Source organism: Apium graveolens, chromosome 6 (assembly GCF_009905375.1).
Source record: "Apium graveolens cultivar Ventura chromosome 6, ASM990537v1, whole genome shotgun sequence".
Taxonomy (NCBI): domain Eukaryota; kingdom Viridiplantae; phylum Streptophyta; class Magnoliopsida; order Apiales; family Apiaceae; genus Apium; species Apium graveolens.
The window spans coordinates 16,010,486-16,033,849 of record NC_133652.1 but is presented as its reverse complement, the minus strand read 5'-3'; the positions used below and the strand labels follow the sequence as shown (position 1 = coordinate 16,033,849).

General features: G+C 28.9%; 1 protein-coding gene across 1 annotated transcript; it reads right to left on the bottom strand.

Annotated features, from left to right (window-relative positions):
• Positions 1 to 313: 313 nt before the first annotated feature.
• On the bottom strand, positions 314 to 5,701 carry LOC141668477 (uncharacterized). Its single transcript, XM_074475374.1, has 7 exons — positions 5,560 to 5,701; positions 3,282 to 3,344; positions 3,108 to 3,187; positions 2,357 to 2,465; positions 2,103 to 2,262; positions 1,018 to 1,181; positions 314 to 935 (listed from the first exon to the last, which is right to left on the bottom strand). The coding sequence occupies exons 1-7, from the start codon at positions 5,560 to 5,562 to the stop codon at positions 606 to 608; spliced, it is 909 nt and encodes a 302-aa protein (XP_074331475.1). The 5' UTR covers positions 5,563 to 5,701; the 3' UTR covers positions 314 to 605.
• Between the last annotated feature and the right edge of the window lie 17,663 nt (positions 5,702 to 23,364).

Below are 23,364 nucleotides of genomic sequence, written 5' to 3'. Positions count from 1 at the left end.
AAACTCTTACCAAACCAAAATATCAAAAACCTCATTTCTTTTCTAGAAAAAAATATCTGACTTCTAAAATTAAAAACTTAATTTTAGTTAATTAGTTAAACAAGCATACGATCTAAAATTACTACCGAGGGAATGAAAACAAGGATAAATATAATTAGCTATCAAAAAATTTATTGTTTCCTTGTTGGTAACAGTCAGGACTTGCTTCTGCAAACAGGAACGTAGAACAAATTATAGGAGGCAGATAAATTTGTTGGTCGATCCCATTTGTTATTTAAACTCAAAAATCAAAATTGATATATAAGCCAAACTGTTCAAGCAAGCAACGGGTAAATAGAAAGACTAATTTTACATGCTGGGAAAAGTAACAGGGTCAATTAAACTCTCAGTTTACTTTTTATTGACTGGTCGATTAATAACATTAAACAACATAACGGACTGCGTCACCCATGTTGATATTACATGCAGAAAACAGGTACATGGAGCCAAGCAAATTTTGGGGATATTATTCAACTCGGGATGTACATATCACCTCAGAAAGAATTTTACACAGCAACAAGGACAAGAACTCAGCTATACTCTGAAAATGCATATTGTCCTCGGACTTAAATTTTCCGCTTACAAGAGGAAGACGCACTCCTTGCCCATGATGATGGCTTATATCCTCCGACCAGTAAGTTGGATGCTGCGGCGGCATTTATTTTTCTTCTTTTGCCTGCTAACTCGAACTGTTTTGTAGTAAACGCGGATGTACTAGAAAATATTGATGAAGATGAAATCAATGCTCGTTTCTCCTTCTGGTTCTTGTGAAACTTTGAAGCAAATTTTACACGTGATGCAGCGGCAGAATCTTGTTCAGAGGGTGGAAGTAGCCGAATGCCAATTCCCATTTTCCTGGACGTTGCTTCTTCTTCAGCAACCCTTTTCTTTTGATTCTGTTTTTTGTAAAACATCAGGTGATAAAGAACTGAGCCTACTGGTGACAAAAACAATTCAAAAAAAAAGGAAACAGCATACCCTAAGTTTGGAGCGGAGTACTTTATTTAAAGCATAATCATCTGCATGCCTCGCATCAGATACCCGCTGAAGCCGTACAAGCACAGGCTCTGCTTCTTTTTTCTTCTTTATATCATTTTCCTGGTGCTCAAGACGATAAAAGGGGTCTGACAGCTTACCTTTCTCTATAAAAATTAAAAGTAGATATATATCAACATCATAAATTTCAATTAGTTGCTACTTCCTAGATGCATGAAGATATATTAAAATGTTAACTTCCCATAGCCATATCTATTCATATAAAAGACCCCCCACTATCACATAGAAAATCCACCATTCTACCACATATAAAAATGCTGAAGATTTTATTAGCTAAATAGTTTAGTTTGTTCTATGCTGAGTTGTGTCCTTGTTGGTTGAGATGAAATTTATTCCTCGCTTATTAGCTTTCCTACGTTATGCCTTAGTCATTTGTATTTTTTGATGGGTTAATACTTAATATAATACTTGGGCAAATTAGGAAAAAAAACATATCACTGCCATATATAAGCTTCACCACTTCTACATCCGTTTAAATAAGTATCAACACGAAAGGATGAACTCTTAGCTACATTTAATTTTGATGGTGATTCTAAGATATGAAGAAAAGATAAAATTTCTAAATTGTGTTTTTATTCAAAATAAAAAACAGCAGTAGTCATACAAGTTGGAAACCGTAGTGAGTACTTTAAAGGTTCTAACATTAAACTGGTTTGTGTTTGAACACATCACTCCTGCCTAGATGTCCATGCACATATATTAGAACCTAAATTTTGAGGTAATATGAGTTATCCGCAACTTGAGGAGGGCATATCAGGCAGCCCGCATGCATGACCCAATTTCTTAAACTTTTTAAGCAACAAATATAAAGGGTTTATTAGACTACAAAATCATGGTTTCCCACCACCTTTTCCTCATATATAGATGTGCACAAAACTGATAGGGCCTGAATTTTTTTTTTAAATAGCAGCAAAAATACCACAAATTCAATATATATGCTTGTGGTGTTGCCTTAGACATTAGACTAACCATCAGAAAATAAATTGGTAATTACCAATAAGCATTACCTTCATCCACTGGGAGTGCCAAGGTTTCAGCATCTTCGTGGTCATACTCCTCAATCTTCTGTTGTGCACCGCTAATAATTACATATTGGCAATTCTTTGGATCGGTCTGAATAACAATCTCATGTCTGCAGCATGCAGACTTCATGGTGAAACTCCATATCTAAAGAAAGCAAATAGGATGTCACCACTAATGATTATAAAACAACCAGGATGATTAATGGCTAAAGCATTTATAGTGATTACAATTAGCTAACCTTTGTGGAATGATAATTTCCAACTTGCTTTTTCTCTGCATTGAACCTTACACCCTTAGCAATCATGGAATTGCACCCACCACACCAGATATTGTAAGGCATCTCGAACCTACAATCGTAAATGATAACGATTTAGTCTTACGTTGTACACTACACAGCTCCTAATATAACAATTGTATCTTATTAGAACATTCAAGTGTTCTTGCTCAACAGGAAAGTCAAGTATAGGAACTCTGTGTGCTATAAACTTCACAAAAAAAGAAATCTTATAGACAGACCTAGATCACAAGAACCAAAAAAATTAATGCATTTGTAAATATATTAGTATCAAGTTACTACCACCAAAGATTTTCTCACAACTACAAGTTCATGCTGTACCATTGCTGCAAATTGTATCCCTTTCAACTGCTTAAAATTATATAGATGCCATTTTTAAATGGTTGTAAACTTTCAGACACCAAACAGTTCAAACATCGATAACTACTCTATAGGGTGAACATCTTTCATACGTCTACGGTAAATTGCACTAAAGTCCAAATTTATACAAGGTGGTGATATATATGCCAATATCAAATTTCTCCATAATAATTGTATTTTCATATATTAAAAAAATTCCAAACTGTGAGGAAACACAAAAAAAGCATGCACGATTGCTTCGAATTATACATCAAAACTTTCATGATAAAAACTAAGATACCATTAGTAATTTCCAGAAATAAGAAAGAAAACAAAAAGCAATCCACTTCTTTACCTTATAATCAAAATACCCTGGTCTAATTTCCTGGCTCTCTCCCTCAAGGCATGTTGACCATTGAACTTGTTCAGAGAACCCTGAAAAGGAATAATAATTTAAGATTCTATAGCATTGACTTTAAAAAGAAGGAAACACGGACACTCATAGAACTCAAATTCTTTGCAAACATACCTGATCTGGAGTCCATTCTGGCGGGTAGTAAAAATTGTCCGCTCTAGCAGCTGCAAGCGTAGACTGGAAAAAGAGAAACAAGTAAATTATAAGCATAGAAGTGGAAAGTAAAGAAGATCAATAGGACATTAACAAAGAGTGCTTGGAATAGTCCCTTCATGCAAAGATAAGAGTAAAACCATATCTAGTAGAAAGTTCGCAATTAAGCTGTTGATAATGTTATGGTGACGACAACTTCCCTTATGAGAGTGGAGTTCACAGTTCAAGTTTATTTTGGAAAGTAGTAATCAAAAACAAAACCAACATAGCACAAAAGAAAAGTTTAATTCCCGAAAATAATTCTGAGTACAGCATAAATTAATATTATGTCAATAGTTTACTAATATAAAAAACCAACTGAAATATTAGTTTCAACCACCAAATACAAATTGTTAGTAATGCGAACATTCAGATTTCAGAATGTAATCTAAACAGACTCTTCACGTTTAATACTAAAGGAGCAAGTTTACAGTAAACTGCATTGTTATCATGAAGACGACTAGTCGTCGACTACTCAGGCTCCGAGAATCTTGAAGACAGACTTGTTGATGACTAGTTGTCGTAAAGGTACTCGCGTCGGCGCCCAACTTGGGCCAATTGTCGACGACTAGTAATTATACTAATTTTGAGCTTACTATGCTCTTACTTTGATTTTAATTATAGAATTGACGTGTTTAGTATATTATATATTAAATCTAGTAGGTACATGTACAACAAACATTTTGTCAACTAGTTGGGCGACTTGTCAACTAGTCTTCTCGAAGGTCTTCGCACACGACGCTTATGGTAAACTGTATCATGCTTTTCCATGGATGGAGAGGTGGCATCACCAAATTGCTACAAGTTTTATTAAATCTATACATAGTCTACTTGTAGAAATATCTTTCCTGTTAAAATTGAGTTTCTAAAGAATAAACAGACCAGCTCAAGCTCTCAAACAATAACTCAAGGTAGTGACGGAGGCAGAGGGGTCCCGGCCCCCCCTCCGCTAAATTTCCTAATATCAGCATTAGACTATGCATTTTATAACAGTTTTGTTTACAGATCTGCTGGTTGAAAGCCGTGCCATATACCGCATAAACCAGGGTTAGGGTTCAAGTCCTGTGCTTGTGGTTTATCCTTTTTTCCAGCTCTTTACATCGTTTCTTGCAGTTTTTTTTAGTTTTCATCTTTTATGATTTTAAAATGCTTTTAAAATTCTAAACACTTCCAATCATTACTCTAGTAAATTTAACTGTTAATAACAATGTGGCAAGTGTTCAATTTACATTTTTTTTGTTTGTTTTTCAATTAATTTATTAACTAGAATTTAAAATAAATTTTTTATTTAAAAAATATAATATGACGGAGGTAGCGACGGAGGCAGAGGGCTCCCGGGCTAAATTTCCTAATATCAGCATTAGACTATGCATTTTATAACAGTTTTGTTTACAGATCTGCTGGTTGAAAGCCGTACCATATACCGCATAAACCAGGGTTAGGGTTCAAGTCCTGTGCTTGTGTTTTATCCTTTTTTTTTCCAGCTCTTTACATCGTTTCTTGCAGTTTTTTTTAGTTTTCATCTTTTATAATTTTAAAATGCTTTTAAAATTTTAAACACTTCCAATCATTACTCTAGTAAATTTAACTGTTAATAACAATGTGGCAAGTGTTCAATTTACATTTTTTTTGTTTGTTTTTCAATTAATTTATTAACTAGAATTTACAAATAAATTTTTTATTTAAAAAATATAATATGAAACCGCCCCCGGTAACTCTATCCAACTCACTCCTCGAATTAATTCCTCTTAATCCACCATCCAAACAAATTTGTATCCTTACAACCATACTTACAAAACATTCATTATTACTATGGTAATATGGTTCTATCATAGTAAGTCAAGTTGTTACAATCAAGCAAACGAAACATATCACCAATATATATAAAACAAGTAAACCGCAATAATCCCGAAAATAACTAACCGGTAGAACTAAGCAAATCTTTATGCAACTTCCGCGATTATTTTACAAATTTAGACAGATTTTATTGGATAAAAACTATCCAATTCATTATAAAGGGGGTCTTTAACTCTAACAAAAAAATAATAATTACGAATTGAAAAAGGTGAATTGAAGTACTAAGAACCCTAATTCTAAAATTGGGGACATGTATATATATATTAGAAACTGAATTGTTTACATGCTGCAAATACATTAATATATTTTAAGAGAGAATATTACTAGAATGAATCGGGCGTACCATTCTGTGGTGTTATCCGTTGATCAGATCAGCTAATCCAAAGTTCGTTCGCGCGTCTGTCTCTCTCTGTCTCTTTCTCGATCGATCTCTCTCGAGTCTCGACCAAACCTTCTGTTTTTTTATGGTATTTGTATAAGATAATTTAATATTTGACTTGTTTTAAATTAGAAGTTAGACTTAGAACCATTATATATATCTTTAAATTAAAATAGATATAAGAAATAATTAAATCAATTATTTAAATTATTTAAATAAAATATTGTAGTAAATTTTAAAATTAAACAATTGCATGTATTTCCTATAAATTACATTTTGCAATATAACTACATTAATTAAAATATGTTTGTAATAATTAGATGTGTTTAGAAATAATTTTAAACTTCATTTTGAATATATTAAATATTTAAGTATACAAATTTATTGAAAAATGGCTTAGATATTTTATTAATATTTTATTTTTAGTAATACAGTGATATAAAAGTAAAGATAAATTTACCAGTATCATATATAATACCTTCTTTATCCCACCTAATCAATTCTTTGCATTGACTAGCAACGAAAATTAAGAAAAAATGTAAATCAGTGAAAAATAAGTAAAGTGAATAAAGTCGCGGGACCGGGTAATATTTAATTCATAAAGTAAGTATAACGGAAAAAGTAGTGGATACGTTTAATTTTTACATTATAAAATTTTACTATTTTAGCAAACTCCATGAATGTAAAAAAATGAGAATAACATCCAAAAAAAGAACGATAAAAAATGAGAGGGAAAGAGGGAGTGTAATTTTAATCAAAATCATTAATACCCATCTGTGTATATATATATATAATATAAAATATTGTATGTGTTAATACAAATTGAGTATTAAGTTATCAACCATAAATTTATTCAAATTTCTTTTTCGTACATGGGCTCGCCTACAAGATCGGTTCTAGAGATTTGGGTAACCTATACGGATTCAAAAATTATGCCATGTATTATTTCACTTTAATTTTTTTATGCACTTGTGATTAAATTTTTTATGTACAGCTTGATGTTATTTTATTTCTTTGAATTCTAATTTTCTGAATATCATAAGTTCGATACAATGCATCATATAGGACGATTCATTTGAAGGGTTTCGAGCACATGAACGCAATGGAAACAGTAATTAAAAACGTGAAAAATCAGAATTTTCGAAAACCACCGCAGGATCCATGCGAAAACAGATATTTAATTCGTAGATCAGATTGTTTACTTTAAGAATCTTTACAAATTGTTTGAATAATGGAGATCCAAAGATTGTTCTATCAATACGCATCCCGCTTTCGCGATCTACGCTCTATCGATATTCACACGAATGCTTGAACTCAAGGATTGGATGTGTACTAGCACAAACTCGTTTCTTCTTGCTCTCTCCATCTTCTCTCTTGGTGGCTAGAATTTTAGAAAAAGTCTTTCACACAAAATCAGCCACACAAGAGATATTATATAGAGAGTAGAAAAAAGAATTATAACTCTTAACTAATTAGGAGTTATTATTAATTCGAAATTCCTATTTGTATAAAAAGTAAGTCACACTTAATTATTTAACAACTAAATTTCATAATTGATATTAGTAAATTCGAATATCATTATTTATATAATTAATTAAGTCATACTTAATTAATATTATAAATAATTTGAACTACTTTAATTTAATTTAAATCCAATTTACATTAAATAATCCTTCAAGTATTCTTTGTGTGTGACCCTATAGGTTATTATTACGTTGGCAACGAATTTTAAATCTAATATAAAATCGTAAACAATGAGCGGTATCTAGTAATACATCATTACTACCCAAGTAATAATAATAGAATCGGTGATCGATTAAACCTTTCGTGAATAATGTACAATATAATATAATCCTTTTAACCAAATATTATAGATTAAACTAGAGTCATGTAATGTGTCATCCTCATCAATGTTTAATCCAGGTTTCCTTGACCAATGAGTAGACTATCATATCAAATTAACATTTGAGTGTGGCCACGCATTTCATAGTCTAGCTCACACAAGAGGCCAATAATATCACTCCTAAAATTAGGAGGGTGAAATCCTTTCTAGATTATTCATATTTCTCATATGATTCATAATATCCCCGAAATACACTTTTATCATTACCCGGTCAAAGGTAACTTTTAATTTAATCAAAGTACATTAATTCTCGTATAAAAATATAATGATTTCAAGTCTAAGGACCATTACATCATTATCACAGTGAAAATTACTTATGACACAACATACATGTAGAATCTCACATTGGGTCTGTCCAGCACCATCTACATATACATATGCCCGTGTTTTTAACTTTAGTATCACTATACCTATAATCAATGAGATATGATCATCAGTCAACAAACACACCAGTCTTAATGCATTATTATTGTCCCTTAATAATAATACTTGACTAGGGACCTTTAGGAATATTTATACTATTCTCATAATCTCATTTCTAAGTCACGTACTTAGAGGTATAGAATTCATATCATATTCCAATGACATTTATTAATCTAACATTTATATCGCAGTAAATTAAGAATTAATAAATTATAAAAAGAACGATCGATAGAACATATATATTAATAATTCAAATGACTTAAACTAAAACATCATAGTGTTGTCTTTAAGGCACAAACACTAACAATCTCCCACTTGCACTAGAGCCAATCACCCATGTATCTAATACTCATGGAACTAGTATGACCATCATGCTTCTACTGCGACAAAGCCTTAGTCAGTGGGTTTGCAACATTATCATTACTATGCACTTTACATTTATATCTCTTTGATCATTAATCTCATTAATAAGGTGATATCGCCTAAGGACATGCCTAAACAGTCTCCTTGGCTGTTTCAAAATATCAATATATTCGGCTTCCATTATGGAATCATCAATGTTCTTGCTGTGAACTATTCCAGCTAACATCATTTATATTTAGACAAAATACAAAACAGACATAAACACGTAATCATCCTTGTATGTCCAAAAATTAGGTTTAGAAACTAGCATTAGTGTAACCCTTTACGACTAGTTCCCTATCTTCCAATACACCAAAAATAAATCTTTAGTCCTCTTTAAGTACTTAAGAATATTCTTGAAAATTATCTAGTGACCCTCACCTGGATTAGACTGGTATCTGCTTGTCATGCTCAAAGCATACGAAACATCAGGATAAATACATATCATTGTACACATTATAGATCCAATTGATAAAGCATCTGGAACTTTCTCAAACGGCCCTTATCATCTAATGATTTAGGGGGCAATTATCTTTTGAGATCACTATCCCATGAGATATCGAAATATATCATTTCTTTGTCTCCTGCATCCTAAAATGATGTAATATTTATCAATATATGTACTCCGACTAGGTCGATGAATCTCTTCAATCTATCTCTATGGATCTTGATCCCTAATATATAGGTAGCATCGCTTAAGTCTTTCATCGAAAAACTATTTCACAACCAAGTCTTAACATCCTGTAGAGAAGGTATGTTATTCTATATGTGTATTATGTCATCTACATATAATACTAGGAATGCCACATGGCTCCCACTAACCTTCTTGCAAACACATGGTTCATCTTCGTTTTGAATAAAGCCAAACATTTTGACCATTTTTATCAAAATGAATATGCATTCTCCTTAAGGTTTGCTTCAATCTATAAATAGATAGAAGCAACTTATAAACTATCTTAGCAAATTTTGGATCGACAAAACCCTCAAGTTGTATCATATATACATCATCTTTAAGGCTCACATATAAGAAAGCAGTTTTGACATCCATTTGCCAAATTTCATAGTCACATTAAGCAACTATTGCTAACAAAATCCTGATGGACTTGACCATAGTAACTAGTGAAAAAGTCTCATCATAGTCTATACCATAAATTTGTTTGAAATCTTTTGCCACTAGTCGTACCTTATAGGTCTGTACTTTACTATCCATGTCAGTTTTCTTATTGAAAACCCACTTGCACCCTTTAGGTTTTACCCCTTTGAGTGGATCAACTAAAGTCAATACTTTATTTTGATACATGGATTCCATCTTGGATTTCATGGCCTTCAGCCATCTCTCGGAGTCTGGACGGTTCATAGCATCTTGGTAGGTGAGAGGCTTTATCATTATCCGTAAGCATCACATCACCATTTTGAGTCAAAAGAAATTCATAATTTCTCCCAGACTCATGGTGAATCCTACTAGATCTACGAATAACCTGTGTATCTTGGACAAGATTACTTTCAAAATTTTGATGTACATCCTGATCTTATTCCAACTCTGGTTCAATGTTATCATGTGGTTATCAATCTTCATCGAGATGTATTATCCTCCCACTGATTTTCTTAGAAAGTAGTTCTCTCTCAAGAAATACAGCGGCCCGAGCAACAAACACTTTATTCTCGGAAGGATTATAAAAACTATACCCTAGTCTCATTTGGGTATCCCACAAAACAGCATATATCTAATTTTGGTCCAAGCTTGTCAGAGGCTAAAAGTTTTACAAACGCTTCACATCCCCAAATTTTGATAAATAGCATGCTATGACATTTATCACTCTATATCTCATACGGAGTATTTTGAATCGCTTTAGTCGGAACTAGGTTAAGTGTATATGTAGTTGTTTCTAGAGCATAACCCCAGAAACTGAATGGAAGATCCGATTGACTCATCATCGATCGCACTATGTCTAATAAGGTATGATTTCTCCTATCAGAATCTCTATTCCATTGAGGTGAAAGAAACTCTTGAAATTAAGGATTAAGTATTCTCCTCCACGATTTGATCGTAGAACTTTTATATTTTTCCTCTGTTTGCTTTTCTACTTCAGCCTTATATTCTTTGAACATTTCAAAAGAATCTGATTTGTTCTTCATAAGATATACATTTCCATGCCTACTAAAGTCAACAGTATATGTTATGAAGTAGTAAAAGCCACCCCTTTCCATCATACGCATTCGACCATATACATCATTATGTATAAGTCCTAATCGTTTGGTGGCCCTTTCACCTGATCAGGTAAAAGAAGCTTTAGGCCCATTTGATAAAAACTGAATGAATCAAATTTTGTTGGACGAGTGAGAAATTATTATTCCGTTCATTTGTTTGGATTTCCTAAAGTTATGGACGATGCCAGAATTGTCTGGACCAATTATTCAATTTTTGCTCTCTGAACCAGTCCAATGATGCCGAAGTTACATCAGGCTAGTTACATTCAATTTTTGTTCTTGTTTAAATGAGTGATTACTTGTAACTTATCACAAATATTTTCTTAATTATTTCTATTTATTTATATAAATTATATTTGATTATTTTGATCATGAAATTTACTCTTTTCTAATACTTTAAAAACATTATATATATCTTGCATAAATTTTCATGATGTTATTAAAAATATTATCCATATTGGTCCTCTTGAATCATATATTATGTAATGGTTCAGATTGATCAAACTGTGAATCATCATTACAAATTAACGGTTCAGAAATTTTATTCATTCAGAAATATTAATTATTCAGATTAAACGATTCAGATTTGTCAAATGAGCCCTTAATCATTTTGCCATTGAGACAAAGTTCGCATCTTCCGTATGATTCAAAATCAAGTTTATCCAAGTATCCATCTATATGTAACTCAGAAATGCGTTTCTCATTAATATGGCTTAACGACGATGCTAGAGGTAATATTTGATTTGAGTCATCTTGAAACATATAAATTGTTAATTAATTGTGCAACATTATAAGCCTTATCATCTCTTCTATATATAATAGTACAACAAGGGGATAATATTTTGAGATTAAAAAGTCTCATTGAAAAGACTAAACTACCTCTGTTTTTAATATTTATATAAAAGTTGTGTTTTGTGGGAATCGAACTCGAGTTGCTTCATTCTTCTATACAACCTCGTAGCACTACACCATATTGTCACATGTGTTTTTATTATACACATAATATGTAAGTGTGCTAAAAGAATATTTTATTTAACTTTACCCTAACTTTAAAGATAGCTACTTGAATTTCGCAAAAAAAATGATAGTTACTTAAATATTTGTACAATTAATTTTAAAGAACTGAATTCCAGATTTAAAGTTAGGCATAGTACATAAATGGATTATTATCTTATTTATTATTATTTTTTAGTTTGAAAATATATCTCATATATTTTTAACATATTTTTTATTATAAAAAGTAATTAAAATGTACATATATAATTTTTAAAGAAAATATTGATTATAGAATCGCTTATATATAAATAATCTAGATTGGTATTAAATATTTAGATAAGTTTGAATTATAATGAGTCAATAAATTTTAGTTTATTTTGAATTTGAAATTAGAATTTGGCCCATTGTTCAAAAAATACTCGAAATTTAAATTTGACTACATGACTAGCCGAAAAACATTGTCACATTCTACTTTTAGTAAATTTAAATTACAAGTTCGATGAGAATATCTTACCAGTGAAATTTTTTGATATCTTATATTAATATAAATTGATGTGTTTGAGGTATTTATAGGATCAAGTCAATTGATTATTTGTATTAAAATTACTAACTTCACTGGTAGCGTAATAGTGTTTTGGGACTTGTACCGGTTTTAAAAATATTTGAAATTTGATATGAGATCTCACGAGATTTGTAAAACTACGATGATATATTAAATCGATTTATTTTTCATTTTTCACTTAAAAAAACTAGCATTTTAAAAAGAATTATTTTAGATAAACAATATTTATTGATCAAGATAATATTGTACAAATATTTTGAATTATTTTAATATTTTGAATTATTCGAATAAAAGTTATATATCTATACAATATTGTAGCATTTGATTCAATATATTTTATACTATTTAAAATATATATATTGTTCAATGATTTGAAGAAATTAACCAGTTTAACTAATATTTATAAAACTTTATCAAATTGAAAAATATTTAATTTTAGGAGAATAGTATACAATATTATCAGATTATTATATGAAGAAATATTAGAGTTGTAATGAAAGAAACTTAAAAATAGTTTAAATAACAATATAATTACAATTTTTCCTTCAAATTCTTGAAAAAAAACATGAACATCAATAATAAGTCTTACAATATATAATTTATTTGTATGTTACATGATTGATACTCGGTCGCGTAAAAAACAGATATGGATTGTTTATCAGTGATAATGTGAATACCATATATAAATTATTGTAATTTATTTATTACATAATTTTAATTTTTGAATAATTATAAATACATGTTATTTAAGTAACCAATTATCTCACTAGATATTAATAATAATTATACATGTACATAAATCAGATATTTAGCATATAAATAATTGAAACCATCGTAATTTCCTAAGAAATATAACATACGATAATTCACATGCTAACATAGACACATATAACTTAATCTTATTTTGTTAAGAGTAGTGTCAAAAAAAACTAACATTTTTCCAAACATACATACATTAAATTTCAAAGACTAACATTTTTCATTAAAATCAACTTTTATATTAACAGTAGTGTAAATTTTATATTATTTTATATTATGATTGCAAGTAATTCTGAATTTAGTTATTCATTTTTTATCTTTTTAAATTGAGTAAGTTAATTATAAGTTAGTAGAGAACAAGTTATATAGACTAGTTATATAGTTTATTTAAATAAAATTCAAATTTTTTGGTCAATTCTATATTCAACATTTATGTTAATTTTTAACTTTTTCTTTGTAAATATACCAACGACATTCTACATATTAAGTTTATTTGTTTCATTTTAAATGTACACGACTACCCTATATAAAAGATGTGGTTTGTGGGAATCGAACTTGAGATATTTCATTTACCTATACAATCTCATACAACTGCACCATATTGTTATATGTGCTTTTTATCATACGCATAATATGTAAGTGTGTTAAGTGAATATTTTATTTAGTTTTTAAGATAGTTACTTGAATTCCGGAAAAAAAAGATAGTTACTTGAATATTTGTACAGTTAATTTTAAAGAATTGAATTCCACATATAAAGTTAGGCATAGTACATAAATGGATTATTATCTTTTTAATTAATCATTTTTTAGTTAAAAAATATATCTCATATATTTTTAACATATATTTTATTATAAAAAGTAATTAAAATGTACATATATAATTTTTAAATAAAATATTGAAAATAAAATCACTTATATATAAATAATCTTTATTGGTATTACATATTTAGATAAGTTCGAATTTTAATGAGTCAATACATTTTAGTTTATTTCGAATTTGAAATCAGAACTTGACTTATTATTCAAAAAATACTCGAAATTTGACTACACGATCCGACCGAAAGACATCGTCACATTCTGCGTTTAGTAAATTTAAATTACAAGCTCGGCAAGAATATCTTATCAATAATGTGAAATTTTTTAATATCTTATATTAATATAAATTAATGTGTTTGAGGTCTTTATAGGATCAAGTCAATTGATTATTTGTATTAAAATTACTAAATTCACCGGTAGCGCATTATTGTTTTTGAGACTTGTCCCGATTTTAAAAATATTCGAAATTTGATATGAGAGCTCACGTGATTTGTTAAAACTACAATGATATATTAAATTGATTTATTTTTTATTTTTCATTTTAAAAAAACTAGCTTTTTAAAAAGAATTCTTTTAGATAAGTAATATTCATTGATCAAGATAATATTGTACAAATATTTTGAATAATTTTAAAATTTTGAATTATTCAAATAAAAGTTATATTTATAATATATTGTAGCATTTGATTAAATGCATTTTATGCTATTTAAAGAAAAAATATATATTGTTCAATGATTTGAAGGAATTAACCAGTTCAACTGATATTTATAAATTTTATCGAATTGAAAAATATCCAATTTTAGGAGAATAGTATTGTAATGAAAGAAACTTAAAAATGGTTTAAATAACGTTATGATTACAATTTTTCCTTCAAATTCTTGAAAAAAAATCATGAATATCAATAATAAGTCTTTATAATATATAATATATTTTTATGTTATAACCATGAATGATACTCGGTTGTGTAAAATATAGATATGGATTGTTTCACTAATAATGTGAATACTATATATATATTATTGCAATCTATTTATTACATAATTTTAATTTTTGAATAATCCATATTATTTAAGTAATCAATTGTCACACTAGATGTTAATAATGATTATACATGTACACAAATCAGATATTTAGTATATAAATAATTAAAACCATCGTAATTTACTGAGAAATGTAATATACGATAATTTACATGTTGAGACACACACATATAACTTAATCTTACTCTGTTAACAGTAGTGTAAATAAAAAACTAACATTTTCCATACATACATATGTTGAATTTTAAAAACTAACATTTTTCATTAAAATCAACTTTTATATTAACAGTAGTGTAAATTTTATATTATTGTATATTATGATTGCAAGTCATTCTGATTTCAGTTATGCATTTTTTATCTTTTTAAATTAATTAAGTTAATTGTAAGTTAGTAGTGAACTCAGTAATAATATAGCCCACTACATATAGTTTATTTAAATAAAATTCAAAATTTTTTATCAACTATGTATACGACATATATGTTTATTTTTAGCTTTTTCTTTGTAAACATACTAATGACATTCTATAGATTAAGTTTAATCATTTCATTTTAAACGTACACTGACTACACTTTTTATATTCATTCATTAAATACAAATTATACAACACAAATAAGAATATATATATATATATATGTATATATGTTGCTTAATGAGCTATATTTGAAACATTGTGTAATTTGGTAATGTTTTGTATGAAAATAATACACATTGATAAATAATCAACTTGTATTTGATATACGTTAGACATTGTACAATATTTATAAATAAAAAAACAGCTAAAACATTATAATTGTATGATGCATAAGTAAACTCTAGAAAATGACTCGTGCCTTGCACGGGTTATTATGCTAGTTAAAATAGAATAAACAACTATTGTTTATTTAATTAAAATGAAAACCTTTCTTGTCCTGACAAGAAATTGATTTAATTTATCGTTAAAGACAGACACGTAATAACAATTTATCAAGTTCTCAATCTTGCCTTATGGGAAAAATTAGGTATCAAGTTCCTTCAACTAGAGCAACAACTTTTGCTCCAATTCTGACCCGATACCTGAAGTTTGACCATTGTTGGGCTTCTTCTTTAGATCTTCCAAACAAGCTCGACAATTTAACTTCCAATCATCTAGTTATTTCCACAGAAGTGACAATCATCTCCTTTAGCAACACCACTATCAAGCTTCAAAAGCCCTTTAGGATTGGACTTTGGTTTGGCACCGAATAAGATCAAATATTCAACTTGTCTGTCCACTTTCCTTTCCCATTTTCATTCCATGTGTACATCATCAATTTGGACATAATTCATGCCTTTACCGTGTTATTTTCAGCAGTTCTAAACATGCTTAACAACTCAGTGAGTGTTCTATCTATCCCATTCCTTTGTTATTAACAAACTAAGAATAGAAGTTCTTTAAAGATTGTTTGATCATATTAAGTTGAATCTCTAGACCATTCTTGAAACCCAAAATATCAAGGTACATATATTCGTCAATGGTTTGATTTCCAGGTAGTGAGGGAGTCACAACGGTCTCGCTTAAAACCCACAACCTTACAAGTTCAATGAACTCGCTTTTGACAAAATCGCCCCATGTCAGAAATAAAGAAATTTTTTATTTTATTCCGTGTTTCATAAACACGAGAATCTCATAATCGTTTGTTCATTTTAAAATCTTGAGTCGTTACAGATTTTATCTTGTTTAGAAAGCATGGCATGGGTGTCGTATCTAATACATACATCCTGAATCTAATTAAGCATGCATCTTTATAAACTACTCTACACATACATTCATCATATGCTCATATATATGTAAGGTGCAATAAATAAACGTGGTTGGTTATGGCTTTTTCCTATGTGATCTTCATAAAGCTAATGACAAAGATCTAGGTCAATCTAAGGTGAATAAAAAAATACAAGCTAACTATTACATGTCTTCTTTCTTGTATTGCTTCCTTGGATGGCCTCCATGTGAGATTACCCTTCCTTGATCTCTAAATCTTCATGTCTTCATGTACATTACAAGAATGAAATATAAAAACTAATCTAATGAACTTACAAGAAGAACTCGAGTTATATTCGAGATTTAATAATTACAAGATTAAACGACATACAAGCCGTATTTAAAAAAATAAAACCATTAACCTAAGGTCATAAGCCATAACCATCCACCATGCTCAATTAACACATAAGAACATGTTAAAACACATAATATGATCTTAACATATCATACCCATCATGATCTAATCATAAAAATCAAATATGGCAAAAATCAGAAAATTCGAAATTAAATCTGATATCATTAAATCGCAGATTACAGGGCCTAAACGACGTCAAACGCCTTACAGACCAGTCGATCATAGCTTTAGCTATCAGTTTCGTTCAGACGCTCGATTCCATATGAAATAGCGTATTCGTTCACCAAAATCGGACACCAGACCCAGATTTCAGCAAATCTGCTACATCTGATTCAGAATCGTATCAAATACGATTCTTATAATAAGAACAAACACAAAACATGTATATATCAGTATATATACAGATTATATAATCAGCATATGATTATACAACTCTCATGAATATCATATATCCAAAACATATACATACATACGCATATATAAACATAACAACATGCAAAATATACAAAATCGCGTACATAATAGTCATGGAATATTGTATACATGTTGTCATCATAAAACCAGTAAACACATTAACGAATTAAACACTTTTCGCAAGTAGCTTTGATGTCATTGAAGGGTTTCGAGCACATGAACGCAACGGAAATAGTAATTAAAAACATGACAAACCAGAATTTTCGAAACCCACCGCATGATCCATGCGAAAACATATATTTAATTCGTAGATCAGATTATTTACCTTAAGAAGCTTTACAAATTGGTTGAATAATGGAGATCCAAAGATTGTCCAATCACCACGCATCCTGCTCTCGCGATCTACGCTCCATCGGTATCCACACGAATACTTGAACTCAAGGATTGGATGCGTACTAGCACAAACTCGTTTTCTCTTACTCTCTCCATCTTCTCTCTTGGTGGCTAGAATTTTAGGAAAAGTCTTTCACACAAAATCAGCCACACAAAAGATATTATATAGAGAGTAGAAAAAGAATTATAACTTTTAACTAATTAGGAGTTATTATTAATTCGAAATTCATATTTGTATAATAATTATGTCACACTTAATTATTTAACAACTGAATTTCGTAATTGATATTAGTAAATTCGAATATCATTATTTATCTAGTTAATTAAGTCATACTTAATTAATATTATAAATAATTCGAACTACTTTAATTTAATATAAATCCAATTTAAATTAAATAATCTTTCAATCATTCTTTGTGTGTGACCCTATAGGTTATTATTACGTTGGCAACGAATTTTAAATCTAATATAAAATCGTAAACAATGAGCGATATCTAGTAATACATCATTGATACCCAGGTAATAATAATTGAATCGGTGATCGATTAAACCTTTCGTGAATAATGTACAATGTAATATATTCCCTTTAACCAAATATTATAGATTAAACTAGAGACAAGTAATGTGTCATCCTCATCAATGTTTAATCCAGGTTTCCTTGATCAATGAATAGACTATCATATCAAATCAACATTTGAGTGTGGCCACGCATTTCATAGTCTAGCTCACACAAGAGGCCAATAATATCACTCCTAAAATTAGGAGGGTCAAATTCTTTCTAGATCATTCATATTTCTCATACGATTCATAATATACCCGATATACACTTTTATCATTACCCGGTCAAAGGTAACTTTTAATGTAATCAAAGTACATTAATTCTCGTATTAAAATATAATGATTTCAAGTCTAAAGACCATTACATCATTATCACACTGAATTACTTATGATACAACATACATGTAGAATCTCATATTGGGTCTGTTCAGCACCATGTACATATACATATGCCTGTGTTTTTTACTTTAGTATCACAATACCTATGATCAATGAGATGTGATCATCAGTCAACAAACACACCAGTCTTAATACATTATTATTGTCCCTTAATAATAATACTTGACTAGGGACCTTTAGGAATATTTATATTATTCTCATAATCTCATTTCTAAGTCAAGTACTTAAAGGTATAGAATTCATATCATATTCCAAGGATATTTATTAATCTAACATTTATATCGCAGTAAATTAAGAATTAATAAATTATAAAAAGAATAATTAATAGTTATAAATATTAATTATCCAAATGTCTTAAACTAAAATATCATAGTGTTGTCTCTAGGGCACAAACACTAACATCATTATATGACCATCCATTATTCAGCCATTATTCATAACTTAAATCTATTAATTATCCAATATAATAGTGGACCGTCGTAAGAAACTTAGTTATGTGGATAAAGTCTCTACTAGCAGTTATGTATGTCCTTTCATGTATTAATCAATACATTCACAACTCTTGCTTTCAAATATACATACATATATTTTATATAGATCAAATCACTTTCGTCTCCTAATATATAATCGAGTAGGTGTGGCACCACAATGCCAATAGTAACAAATTATTTTAAAATTTGGTCAGAATTATAATACACAACATACTTTCTCCATTTTAATGGCCGACGAGACTTTCTGGAAAGCAATTCGAAATACTTTTACGCCATTAAAGTTAAAATATGTTATGCGGAGTATTAGTTCTAATTATTTAAATACAAAATATAACTTATTATGATAGAAAGTAGCGTAAAAAGTCGTGTGAGACACAGGCCTGTATTTATATCGAGATATAATCTTGAACGAATTTGCGCCTACTAAGAAATTAATTTTTGAATAAGGTAAATAATTATTTTAACTTTATTTTATAATAATACAACAATTATGTAATAATGAATAATAATTTTATATAAATTTAATTATATTTCGTAAAAATTTAAATAAATAAATATGCAATAAAAATGAAAATGAGATGACATAAAGGTAATCACTGTATTGTCTTGTTTTTTCTTTTCGTACAAACAGATAATTTAAGTGATTAAAGCTTATTTTTGTTGTAAAGTTCGATTCTCACTCATCCCGATAATTTTGAGATTAGATACTTAGTTTAAGGTATATAAACCTAATTACTAAAAAAACTAAAACTATATTAGTATAACAAAAAACTTGTAGTTTGTTTGTAGGAATATGCATCTGGTCACTTCGGGGTGAAGTGCTATTTAATCTCCAAACCCACCCCCACACCCCGAACATATATTCTATTCATTTCCAATCCTCACCCGAACGGGTAATCCCTAGGGATAATAATTTTTTATTTTAATATGTTTTCCTTTTAAAAAACAATCTACTAATTCGTATTATACAAAACATTAGTGATATCTCATATTTTTAAGATCAAAGCATATTAAAATTGATTTACAATATAAAGAAATGACAAATTAAAAACCAGAAAAATATTTTAAATTATAATTTTAAAAATTGATCCACAAAATTGTAGATTATTTTAAGAATTAAATAATATTTTTTTAATATTTTTTAAAATAATTAATTTAATATAATACATAAATATGTTAGTATATATATACACATATAACCGGGGTAGGGGAAATGAGGCGCAAAGACCCTAATCCTAGACTCCGCCCGATCCCCGAAATTTATAAAATCTTCCTCGTTCCCCAGCCCGTTCCCAAAAACTTCTCGGAATCCCCGACCCAAACAGGGCGGGGATCGATCGGGTCAGGAGGGTCGGCGTTAATGCTCATCCCTATTTGTGTTGTTGAGATTAAAAAAATGAAGAGTGAAAAAAATAGAGCAGATTCGTTGCTAATTCGTCTCACTTCTCAATTGTTAACACTTAGATTGACTTTGTGGATTTATACATATGAGATGAATGAACTAAATTGGAAAAATGGCGGGTAAATTAATAATCTGTAAAACATTTTAGAACTAATAAAAAACTGACATTCTCACTTTGAAGATAACAACAAATGAAGTACACTAAGAAAAATATCATGATAAAAAATAAATTTTTCAAAATGAGGGTGTAAAAATGAATTTTATTTATTTTAATAAAACTTTCAGCACTAATTTTCTTATTTTAGAAATATACTTAATAACAAATAATAAAATGCACTACATTTAATATATTATTTATATTAAATCATTTTTAGTATTTTATTTTTCTGTGTCACTGCCCGACTAATCCAAATTATTATTCTAAAACTCGAACGTTTTAGCCCAGATATCGATCGGGTACACATAATTGAGCTTATTCACGAGCTGATTTTACATTAGTCAAATAAAACTCGATTTTAAGTGTAGCTAGGATCAAACTCGTATCTACTCGGATTAAACATTGAGAAGTCTAAAATGAATAGAAGGTAAAAAAGAATTGAACCAACACAATTACCTCATTATTTAGGAGTCTTACAAAATTTACTCACTCATCTCGCTGTGTAATCTTTATATGCCCAATTTTGTACAAAATTAATATTTTTACCTCTGTAATGAATTATAATTAATATTTTTTCTGTTATCTAGAAGTATGTATACAATAATGATAAAAATAAGAGTAACATATATTGTTTCGGTTGGTTTCATCTTTAGAGTAATATGTGATTTTTTTATATGATACATATATATACCAAGGGCATCTCCAATCACATCTTTATATGTCATGTTACTTCATTTCTTACTCTATATATGAAGTTATGTGGCTCTAACGATGCATTACCCTATTTTTATAAATAAATGAAAGCATTGTGCAACTCCAAATTTGGAGTTACAGTGTAGATATGAAGATATTAATTTTATAATAAAGCCTCTCACTTTTCTATATCATGTATAACTCTATGTGTATTTTAAAATTATTTAATTATTATACATATTGATAAGGTAATTATTTAATTATTGTACATATTGATAAGGTAGATCTAGAGTAAAATTTGAAGGAATGATTGGAGATGAAATGGTAATATAAGTAAAATTGCACCAAAATGCACACCATTTTAAAAAATCCGCCTGAAATACCTATTGGCGGGATGTTCCGCCTTTTTTACCCACTGAATACGCATGTGGGGGATGCGAAATTAGTTTTTAAAATTTTAACAAAGAATGCGCATGTTCAACATGCGTATTCACTTTTTGTTTTTTGTGAATACATATGTTGAACATGCGTATTCTTTGTAAAATCAAAAGTGAATACGCATGTTCAACATACGTATTCTTTGTTAAAATTTAAATGGCTGAATACGCATCCCTGAAAAGCGTATTTCGTGGGTATTTTGGGCGGTTCGCGCGCATCTGGGCATTTTGGGCAGTTGAAGGTGGAAAGTGGTGTATTTTGGGCATTCTTTCAAAAAAAAGGTGAAATTTGAAGATAAAGTTATTTAAAAATAGAGGAATGCTTGGAGATTTCCTAATGAATTAGTTTTTAAAGTTAAATTTTTAATATATTTGATTTTTTTATCCGAGTACTCATTTCAAGTACTCCCGGATTAAACCGAATACTTTTGACTCGATAAGGACACAAGTCAAACTAAATAAAACGAAATTATGATTTTTGAAAACTTATCCAAAAAAAGTATAAAAAATGTTTAATTTTATAGAATATATTTATCATAACAATTACAACATAATTGATATATATAATTATATGTGTGTGTGTCTAACTACAAATTTTAAATAACAACTATATAATTGTATAAACTATCATTTTATTCACTCAAAAATTAAAATTAAAAAAGGAGAAAATTAATTTTTTTAACAAAAGTATTAAAATAAATCAAAATTCATTATAGCACCATGGTTCTCAGATAAAATTCAGTCATAGGTTACCAACACAATTTCAATACATTTTTTTGCTTAAATAACAAAGTGGTGACATTTTTGAAATTTTAGAATAAAACTATAAAAATTAAAAAAGTGGAGTCACGTAAATAATATAAACCAATATTTTATTCACTCAAAAGTTAAAATAATAAAAATAGAATTTGATAAAAGGAGAAGGTGTTACTTATCTGATAAAAATTTTGATTTGCACTCAAAAAATTATGTAGCATGATGGTTATGACATGAAATTTGTGAGTAGGAGGTAAAGGGGTTCGATTCTTATTGGATACACAAATTCTACTTATTTTTAACAAAAAATGTGTAAGGATGGCATTTTTATCATTTTTCAACATAAAAGGGCAGAATCGTGATTTCACATCTATTAAAATGGCTCTCGAAGATGGCCCAATGAATTAGTTTTGAAAATTAACTTTTTAATATATTTGATTTTTTTATACGAATAATCATTCCAAGTACTCCCGAATTAAAATGAATAATTTTGACTCGTTAAGCACACAAGTCAAACTGAATTAAACGAAAATATGATTTTTTTAAAAACAAATCCAAAAAAATTATAAAAATATTTAATTTTATAAAATAAATATATATATTATAAAAATTACAACATAATTGATAAGTGCGTGTGTGTTTGTCTAACTATAAAATTTAAATTGCAGCTATATAATTGTATAAAATATCAATTTATTTACTCATAAGTTAAAATTAAAAAGAAAAATTAAAATGTTTAAAATAAAATCAGAATTCAATATAACATCATAGTTCTAAGATAAAATTCAGTCACAAGTTCGATTCTTGATATCAATAAAATTTCAATA